Source organism: Rhagoletis zephyria, unplaced genomic scaffold, assembly GCF_001687245.7.
Source record: "Rhagoletis zephyria isolate East Lansing unplaced genomic scaffold, Rhagoletis_zephyria_1.1 Rzeph_scaffold_02927, whole genome shotgun sequence".
NCBI lineage: Eukaryota > Metazoa > Arthropoda > Insecta > Diptera > Tephritidae > Rhagoletis > Rhagoletis zephyria.
The window spans coordinates 53,313-63,087 of record NW_016160011.1 but is presented as its reverse complement, the minus strand read 5'-3'; the positions used below and the strand labels follow the sequence as shown (position 1 = coordinate 63,087).

The 9,775-nt window shown below is 35.8% G+C and overlaps 2 protein-coding genes and 2 non-coding genes across 6 annotated transcripts; 2 read left to right on the top strand and 2 right to left on the bottom strand.

Annotated features, from left to right (window-relative positions):
- The first annotated feature begins 851 nt into the window (after positions 1-851).
- TRNAG-UCC (transfer RNA glycine (anticodon UCC)) lies at positions 852-923 on the top strand. The gene has a single exon. It is a non-coding gene; the product is annotated as a tRNA-Gly (tRNA).
- A 243-nt stretch (positions 924-1,166) lies between these two features.
- Positions 1,167-5,401, top strand: LOC108368037 (uncharacterized). The gene is made up of 7 exons (XM_017622779.1): positions 1,167-1,580; positions 2,173-2,354; positions 2,726-2,850; positions 2,917-3,158; positions 3,568-3,774; positions 3,837-4,045; positions 4,164-5,401. Exons 1-7 carry the CDS (start codon positions 1,464-1,466, stop codon positions 4,387-4,389), a joined length of 1,308 nt encoding a protein of 435 aa, XP_017478268.1. The 5' UTR covers positions 1,167-1,463; the 3' UTR covers positions 4,390-5,401.
- On the bottom strand, positions 2,489-2,560 carry TRNAG-UCC (transfer RNA glycine (anticodon UCC)). The gene has a single exon. It is a non-coding gene; the product is annotated as a tRNA-Gly (tRNA).
- Positions 5,402-5,475: 74 nt separating the features above from the next.
- Positions 5,476-8,190, bottom strand: LOC108368036 (coiled-coil domain-containing protein 174). 3 transcript variants are annotated; one of them, XM_017622778.1, is made up of 2 exons: positions 7,765-8,190; positions 5,476-7,611 (listed from the first exon to the last, which is right to left on the bottom strand). In XM_017622778.1, the coding sequence occupies exons 1-2, from the start codon at positions 8,072-8,074 to the stop codon at positions 6,152-6,154; spliced, it is 1,770 nt and encodes a 589-aa protein (XP_017478267.1). In that variant the 5' UTR covers positions 8,075-8,190; the 3' UTR covers positions 5,476-6,151. The 3 variants fall into 3 exon arrangements, with proteins under 3 accessions (XP_017478267.1, XP_017478266.1, XP_017478265.1); XM_017622777.1 differs by having other exon boundaries at positions 5,476-7,622; positions 7,776-8,190; XM_017622776.1 differs by having other exon boundaries at positions 5,476-7,778; positions 7,956-8,190.
- Between the last annotated feature and the right edge of the window lie 1,585 nt (positions 8,191-9,775).

Sequence of the window (9,775 nt, the reverse complement as noted above, 5' to 3'; positions counted from 1 at the left end):
AAATTAACTAATAGTAAAATAAAAAATGTGATATAAAATAAAGCAAATGAAAATAAAATAAAGTAAAATTAATTATATAAATAAAATAAAAAATAAACAATAAAAATTCTTTGCCAATTGTTCCAACCGAAGGATCGAACCTTTAAGCTACAGGCTTGTAGCGCGCAACTCTCCCCACTCGGCTACCGCGCACGGGAAGCTAACTACTTGGTTTGCTTGATTGTACAAAAAACAACAGCTGGCCGTTTTTACCAGTGTTGTCAACGAAAACTCCCCTGAACCAAGTTAATTCCCAAAAATTGCGTGCATTTGTTAATGCAAATAAAGGTTGTTTATGCAAATAAGCGAGCCCGTTTGTCAACCATAGTCAATTCAGTTCGCAAATGTGTACATACAAATATATCTGTGTTCGTATGGAAAAGTAGCTTATGTCGAAAGGCTGGCTTTAGTATAAATCGGCATTCGCAGCATACGATTGCGAATGATTTACGGGCGCTAAGCCGTTAAACAACTTTTAGCTAATAAACGTGCAAGAAATAGTTCCGGTACTAGCAAGTCAATATTCTTTTAAAGTCTCATCAAAAAATTCCTTGTCGTTTAAAAAATAAAGGGGATGCCGCATTATACTAAAACCGGCCTTTCGACATAAGCTACTTTTCCATACGAACACAGATATATATGTATGTAGTTTTTCACTTCTTAGCACTGTGTGAGCTTAACCTTTTACCAGACACCCTGTATGTTTGTGCTCACATTTAAGAAATTCTGTTCACGGACCATCCTGTGCGGTATATTTTTGGCCTTCAGGCAACGTGTTGGTATATTAGTCATTATGCAGCGAGTCAGCACTTGCGTCGGTGGTGTAATGGTTAGCATAGTTGCCTTCCAAGCAGTTGATCCGGGTTCGATTCCCGGCCGACGCACAATATTTTTGCAAATTTGTTGTTTGTAATATTTTTTTTTCATACTTTTAATTCTGACACTGCACAGGAAGGATAAATACAGTGGAATAAACCGGAAACTGACAGAACAGAAGGAAAATATAAAATATATAACAAAAATTCATTCAAAAAAACTGACAGTCGCTTAACATCCCTTCCGTCGCAACCTGCGCAAAAATTCATGTGCCGAGAAAATCGATGCAAGCACAATGTGAACGTCGTCAATTCACTCATTGAATGCTACTAAAGTGTACGCCAGCAAAAGCGAATAGTCGTGCAAGCGGTTGTCGTGTTAATTATATAGAAAATAAATGTGTTTAAAATATAATTTTGTGAAAAGAATTTGAAAGGAACTCCGAGAAAGCATATTTACTTGCATAATAGATCATCTGTATATCAACGAATTATAAAACAAAGTTCCAGAGAAGAGAGACTCACTTCTCGGAATATCCGATATACTTTTACTAGGACCGTTTTTTTTTGTAACTTCCTGCATTCCAATAAGAAAAGGTGCTAAATATTATGGGAGTTACTGATACAACTTCAGAAGATGGTGATTCATGCACCAAAATAACATTAGAAACATTTCGTGAAATTTTTCGCAACATAGAGCCGGAAGTACAAATCGATGCTTTTGAGGTAAAAAATATATATGTATATTTAAAAAAAAAATCCACAAATACATGTTTGTATGTATGTATCTATATATGTATGTATGTAGATATGTACTTTATATGAATAAAACAATAATGTACATACTGATGGAGTATTGCATTTTTCGCTGAACCATCAGCAAAGGCTCCAAACGCGATTTCAGTATTACATCATTGCTAAAGCCTCCGCCACCACCCAACTCATCTTTCTCTACACATCACACATTCAGTTGATTCTGGGCTACCACAGATGTGTGCTCTTAATTATTACTATAGCTAAGTGTGTAATGTGAAAAGCGAATTGTATTAATTGCGGCAAAATGTTTATTTATAATTCAATAGCAAGCAATTGTCGCAGGGTTGATGGGTCACAGAATCAAATTGCTGTTGCCACTGCGGCTTTTGGCTGAATTGCGGTTAACGCCGCGAGAGGAGAAGCTATGCAGTGCAAACTAGTAATTACGATGGTGTGCAAAACTGCAATACTAGTAATTTGTTGTCTTAATCCGATGCGTTCTGGCGCTTAAACTAGTTAATTTTCTTTAATGTAATGTAGGTATGTATGTTGTATTCTACAGGAGGAGCAAGGGTCAGGCCGCGGTGACAACTATACAGCCACTTTATACCGCACACATCTTAGTGGGCAGCGAAAGAGCACAACAGACGGTAAAAAACAAAAATGGGAAAAGAATTTAATCTGTAAGCGATTGCCGGAAGATGTTCAACGCCGTGAAGCTTATAAGAGTGATAAGCTGTTTAGGTGAGTTTGAAATCTATCAAAATGCTCCAAGTACAAATTGAGTATGTATGTGCATATGTATGGGTAGTATGTATGTACATATACATATGTATATTTGAACTCGTTAAAAAAATATTACGGCATATAAAATACTGTGCGTCGGCCGGGAATCGAACCCGGATCAACTGCTTGGAAGGCAACTATGCTGACCATTACACCACCGACGCCACCGTTAGATCTTCGCCAAATTTTATACACATACGCACATATGTATGTATGTGCCTGAAGTTGCCATATCGTTGATTAAAGCGGAAGTAAATAGAACTGAAAGCAAAAGTTTGAACCATTTTATAAATTTGTTAATAACACTTTAAATTATAAATTTCTTCTAGGAATGAGGTTTTATTTTATACGGAAATATTACCGGAATTGTTGAGATTTCAATGCACAAAAACGGAAAAGGCTTTTGAAGCTACTCCTAAATGTTTTTATGCGCGGGGAGACCTTTTGATAATGGGTTTGTATAAGGAACTTTAAAATGCATAATCCTCCACAAGCAATAAATCGTTTAAACCCATTCCAGAGGACTTACGAGTACGCGGCTTTCAAATGACTGATCGTCAGAAGGGTCTTACCTTAGATGAAACTCGCTTAGTATTGAAACAGGTGGCTCAATTCCATGCTTTAAGCTTGGCGTATAAGTTTGAAAAACCTGCTCAATTTGAACGTTTGCGCGCACTTGTAACAGAGGGACTTTTCTGTTCCTCAAATGAGAATTGGTACAAAAATTACTATGAACGTTTAACAAAGGACGCCATTAAAATGGTATGCTCTTCAACGACAATTTACTTACATAAATATCGTTACCGTATTATATAAAGACCCTAACATATTTTTTACTACATCAAAAATTGTGTTTCTTTGTTTTCTTAAAACCAGTTAGGGAGTTCACAAGGTGTTGTATACTGTCGTATTGTTGTATGTCGTAAACTTAAAACGGCTAAAACTATGTTTAAGGAATTCGCAAGCTACCATAAAAGTCGTATTATGAAACTTTACACGGTTAAAAAATATTTAGTTGTAAAAAAATTTAAACTGAAGAAGTTTTTGTAAAGTTTTATAACTACTCTGTAAAGAAACATTTATGTTAGATAGGGCTTATATGAAGGTAACGATATGGATGTATGTTCATACTTAAATCCTATGTATGTATGTTATTAATTTTTTTTTTTAGGTTTCCGATGTTTTACCAGATGAATCTAAATATTTGGATGCAATGAGGAAATTCGCTGGTTGTTCGTCCTTCTTTTCACAAATGGTTTATTTAGTGAGTACAGAATCCGCACTATCGGCAATTTGTCACGGTGATTGTTGGGTCAACAATTTCCTCTATCGATACGAATGTGTCGATGATATCACAGATCAAAAAAATGCTGTTGAGGTAAAATATTTTAATGGATTTACGTTTAAAAAATTACCATGTAGCTACGTAAATTTCTTTAGGTTTGCTTAGTGGATTTTCAGCTGATACGATACAGTTCCATTGCGTTGGATATAGCAAATTTACTATTTTGTTGCACAACCAAAGCGATGCGTGATGAACATTTAAACGCCTTCATTAAATTATATACATCCGAAGTTTTTAGTTGGTTGAAAACATTGTGCACACACATACCAGAATCATGTGACAGCGCCGACAAGTTTGCAAAATTGTACGTTTCTTATAAAAAATATTCCGATTTATTTACATAGCACAAATAAGTATACATTTAGATTCTACAATTAATTTATAACTCATTTGCAAAATTATTATTATAAAACTTCCTGAAGATTTCGCGAGGAACTGAAAACCTATGGACGTTTTGCGCTTGGTCTTGCTTTGGATATATTACCAATGTCAACTTGCGCATCGGAACATGCACCGGATATGTACTTAAATATACATCACGACGAAATGGAAACTGGTGCGCCAATTTTGAATTTTCCGCCCAACGATCTTTGCCGACGAAAAATGACCGATATAGTCATTGACATGGTCGATAGGGGAATGCTCTAATGAGATGATTTTCCTGATACATATTACTCTTCGAAAACTAGGCTAACAACTTTTCTGGCAGTACCTATACGTCAAAAGTTAGAATCCGGCATAGCTTAGGTAGCATAAATGAATGTTAACACTGCAATTAAGTTTCCTTAAGCATACCTACTACAATATATTGAACTTAAGAATTACTTTTAGCTGCGGTTTACAATATACGTATTGTAGAATTGATATAAGTATGTATGTATATGTTTACATAATAATGCACACAAAGAAGATTATGTATATATATACATATAAGTACATTGTTGTAAGCTAAGATTATTGGTAGTTACATGCGTGTTAGAATATTGGCTCTTTGAATATGCGATAATCTCTAACTTAAATAATGTATTTAGTATACTAAATTTAAGAACTGTTAATGCGGTATGACTGACTTGTTAAATGAAGTATTTAAATTGTATGTCATTGCACACTTTCTAATTAAAAATTATTTTCATATGTAACTATTTTATGTGCATAATATGCATGTATAAACGTTTCTAATTCATATTTCGAGCTGTATTTGCGCACATCCGAGCACAATTAAAGACATGTTAAGCTGCAGGTCGCGTCAGCGATTAGCAATGTTGCGGAAACTCTCTGACTATACCCACGTATTAATTCTATTGCCTAGAAGTATTAGTTAACTGTATTTGGTATTTTTATTTAAATGAAAAACTTGTAATAAAGTGTTATACATTTAGTTCGGTATGAATCGATATATTACGAAGGGATAGAAAGGCCTATGCATATATGTATGTATAAGCATGAGTCTAAAATTTAAAAACAAACACAATTTTATAAATATAAACTATGCGGCTTAAGCGCAGAACTAACTTTTATTAAGAGTGCTGAAATATACTCAAGCGTTTGACTCTTCAAATTGACAATAACAATTTGTAATTTTTATAAATATTACATATTGGCACATACCAAGGCATATCAAACAGGTAGTAACATTAAGAGCAAAAACAACATTTGTGTGTTACTTCTGGTATCGAAAGTGTCAAAATCTGTGAAATACAGGAAATAAAAAATTGAAATTGAAAAATAAAAATTGTTGCAACTTGCGTTCTTAGTAAATTTGTTTGCTTCTCGAAGCATTGATCCGTCCTTTGCATTGCCCAGTAATTAGCGTTTATGCTGCTGAGTTGGGCGAACGTTTCAAAAGCTGATATTTAATCGCTTCTTTTGGATGGAAAAAGGCTTCACATGCAGAGATTTTAACAATTTAGAATTTTTTAAGAAACTTAAAATATTTGACATTTTCGAGACCAAATTTGAAAAAATCAAATCAGCCCTAACTCATTTTCTTTTCAAATCCAGTACCTACTGTTGAAAAAGTCTGCCGATTACTCAATAAACACCCATTGGTTTTTAAAAATAACTAATACAGTTTAAAATTAGTTATATTATTCAACAAGAAAAGCCTTCGAAAGAAATTCGCAGCCAAAGGACTCGATTTTCTATGCAGCTTTTTCATCACCCCATAAAGAAACCAAAAAGTTAGATAGGGCCTTTCTATATTAAGGTAACGATATGTATGTACGTATGTATTTATAAAAGAGCAATTTGTAAAATGTTCCAATGCACATTCAAGAACTGAATACTTATGTTTTTATGTAGCAGCGGAACGCTATCCCATACATGGTATGCAATTTAAATAAAAATAATCGCTATAGCACGAATTATGCATATAAATACATACATTTTGTATTTTTTATTAGTATTCAAATTAGTAGTCGGCCTTCGCAGTCCAACTGGATTTTGTGGTTAAATTTCCCTTATCACAGTTATTACGTAAAAAGCGTAGTCCTGCTTCAATAGAACGTTCGAGTTCATTGCCTGATTTCGACTTCTTAGCATGCATCGATGGATCATAATCCAGGTCTACTGGCGGAGGTATGGCCGCACCTGAACGCTGGTAATCCGTGTTCTCCTCGGTATCATTTTGTGCTTCATAGTTACGTCTTTGGAAAGTCTTACTTCTTTTCGATGTCTGATAAATGGCGAAATTTTCGGCAGCCGACGCAGATGGCATCATATTGTATTTGTCGGTAGAAAGTAGTTCATTTGGAGGATGCATGCTTGTGAAATTCCTACGTTTAGGATAGTATTGCCTCTCTGGCGAATCATTTACAGGTCCAAATTCTGCAACGCGTTCTCCACGTTTCTTTTCATTCCACTCTTCTTGTGACATGGGCAATCGTTCTGGTTTATATATCCATTTTGGCTCAGGCTCTCCATTTTCTTCGACCGTAGTGTTATCAGTTGCGTATTCTTTTTCTTTATCCCATGGTCGCACGTGAAGTTTTCGCTCTAAGTCACGTTGCTTTTCCTCCCGCTCCTGTTTTCTTTGCAACTTTTCGGCCCTCTTGCGAGCTTTACGTTCTTCTTTTGTCTCCTTTTCTTTATTTACAATCTCTTCCTTCGTTTCATTTTCCTCAAGCGGTGGCAAACCAAGACGCGCACGCTGTCTATTCTTCGCAGCACGAACCCGCTCAGCTACAATTTTTTCACGATGTGCTCGGAGTTCATCGCGCCGCTTTTGTTCTTCTAATGTACGCTTTCTTGTTTCCTCTAATTCTTTCTGCTGCTTTTTGCGCTCTTCTTCGTCTGTAGAGAATGCATAATAGCCGACACCGTGCTGTCGAGCCTCATCGAAGAAAACATCTTGGTAATGAACATCTGCTTTATCGATATTTTCTTGTTCCTTACGCTCCCAGTTGGCGCGTTGTTCATCATGTTTGGACATCATGGAAACCCCATCGCCGAAAACACTTTCGCTTGGCATGGGACCAATTGGCGCATCGACGTCTTCCCCACTAACATCAGATACGTTTTTAGAATTTAGCATCCAATTAGCTTTAGTCTGATCCAATCGCTCGGGCATGCTGGCTGCTAATTCTGCGTCTCTGCGCTGTACTACTTCCAAATCCTTTCGCAAACATTTTCGTGTGCGACCCAAACAATCAGTATATTCCACCCAGTCATCTTCATCCTCATGACTATTGTCAACGTCACTTTCGCTGCGACTGTCTGAATCTGATTCTTTTGTTTCATTCGAGCTTCCATGATTAGGCCTCCCCATCTCTTCAATTAATGCATCGTCTACACGCTCGTCCTGGTGCTTACGATTGAATAATACTAAGCAATTATCATCAGAGTTGAGTTGGCCACCGGTGCGGGACATACGTTCATAGAATTTACTTTTCGCTTCCAGTACACGTCGTGACTTTTCCAGCAACTCGGAATCTTCGTGCTCATAAACGGTAGCACCTTCAAGTTTGTCGACCTCTTTGGCACGTTCCTTCTTATCCCTTTTGGAGACACTAGCGCTGCTAGAGNGTTCATAGAATTTACTTTTCGCTTCCAGTACACGTCGTGACTTTTCCAGCAACTCTGAATCTTCGTGTTCATAAACGGTAGCACCTTCAAGTTTGTCGACCTCTTTGGCACGTTCCTTCTTATCCCTTTTTGAGACACTAGCGCTGCTAGAAGTTGCTTGAACAATGTTTTTTGAGGAATATTCGTTCTGCTGATTGGGTGCTTGAATTGCCTTAGCTTTGTTTACTTCAGCTTGTTTGCGTAGAAGTTCAGCTTTTAAACTTAAAAGTGAAGATAAATTAACGTTGATGACCTTGTTTGGATCATTCATGTTTTTAACAATGTTTGCAGACAAAATATAAAACAATTGTTTTCAGAAAATTAAGTGGAATTAGAGATGTAAAAAGAATCGTGCTATCTGATATCGCAGTATCACAAGCTATCGATGTATGTACAAATATCAATGAATCGATACAATATACATACGGTGACCATATTAATTTGAGCCGATTGGAAGACAAAACATATTTTTGCAAATTTTTTCCACAACAGCTTACAGATCTTAAAGCCTTCTTCAATTTTCCTAGGTGTTTTAGCCCTGAAACAGTATCCTTACAGTAACATCACAAATTTGTAGGATAGTTTTCTGGAGAATTTTACCCCGTAAGATTTATTAAAAGAAATCGTTAAATTTTATTATAATAATGTGCAATTTTATGTCGCTAAGGCTTATCATTAATTGTTGGAATTTTTTTTGTTTATGGTGTTACGAAATTTTTCAAAACAATGTTAATATGTTCAACCATTTTTTTTTCAAATAGAAGCAAATGAGGAGCACTTTCCACCCGCACTTTATTATACTCAATTTTAGTTAGCTACAAAAATGCAAATCCATTTTTTTTCTAAAGATTCTAATTAAAAAGTTTGATATTTTAATGAAATATTGCAGAATTAATTTTTATTTTTTATTTTTGCACAAAGTTGGAAATTTGGTATTTGGTTTTTGTTAGGAAAAGAGCTTTACTTTCATAAAATAAATAATAAACATTAAATGAACTAAGGAAAAGTAGCCAACACTTACAAAAATATTGAGTTCTAATTTCTATTTTGGTCATGTATTCCCCGATTCGAATCACAGCCATTCAGATTAAAAAATAATAACTGTTTATGGAGAAAATTACGATCATATACCAAAATCCCTTAAAACTCGTTCATAAGCATGCCATTTTAATGAGCTGTTAAGGCGTCGAAACTAGAGTCCGACCGATTAATCGGCCGATGCCGAGGCTAGTCGGGCAAAAGAATCGGCATCGGTCGTTTTTGGCCGATTCTTGAATGAGGTAATGGTATTTAATTATTTGATTATGTTTTTCTTTTGCTATAAAAGTTTATAAAACCATTTGATCTTGAAATGAATTTATATAAATATAAATATAAATTCATTTCAAGCACAAATGTTTTTATAAACTTGTATAATAACAAAAGAAAAACGGCCGATGCCGATTTTTTTGGCCCATACTAGCCTCAGCAGCGGCCGATTAATCGGTTGGACTCTAGTCGAAACACCGAATACGGGACAAATACAGGACATTAAAAGAAATATAGAACATTTGGACACCGTACACCGACGCCGAAGCCGAACATTAAGTAGTTTTAAGTTTCAAAAATAATGGGTCTGTGGTTTTTGATTCCGTAACAAATTATGGGAAATGTTTAGTACCACTCACACCGTTTTTTGGGTGGGGGCGGAGGGGAAGGGGGCGGGGCCCTCAAAACACCCCCCAATAGAAAGGAGACAGTCGCCGCTTTCTAAAAAGGGGAACCCCTCCCTTGGACTCCTCCCACAGGCACCTAGGGAACCGTTTGAAAAAGGGGGAAAAACGGATTTTTCTTAGGCAAACTGAGCAGTTTGAAGTGGAATATGACCCAACTAACAGAAACCGTGGGATTTTTTAATAAAAGAAATTATGCCAAATTAGATATGGGGGGATTTTGAATAAAGAATAAAAAGTTAATTAAAAATAGAAAAAAA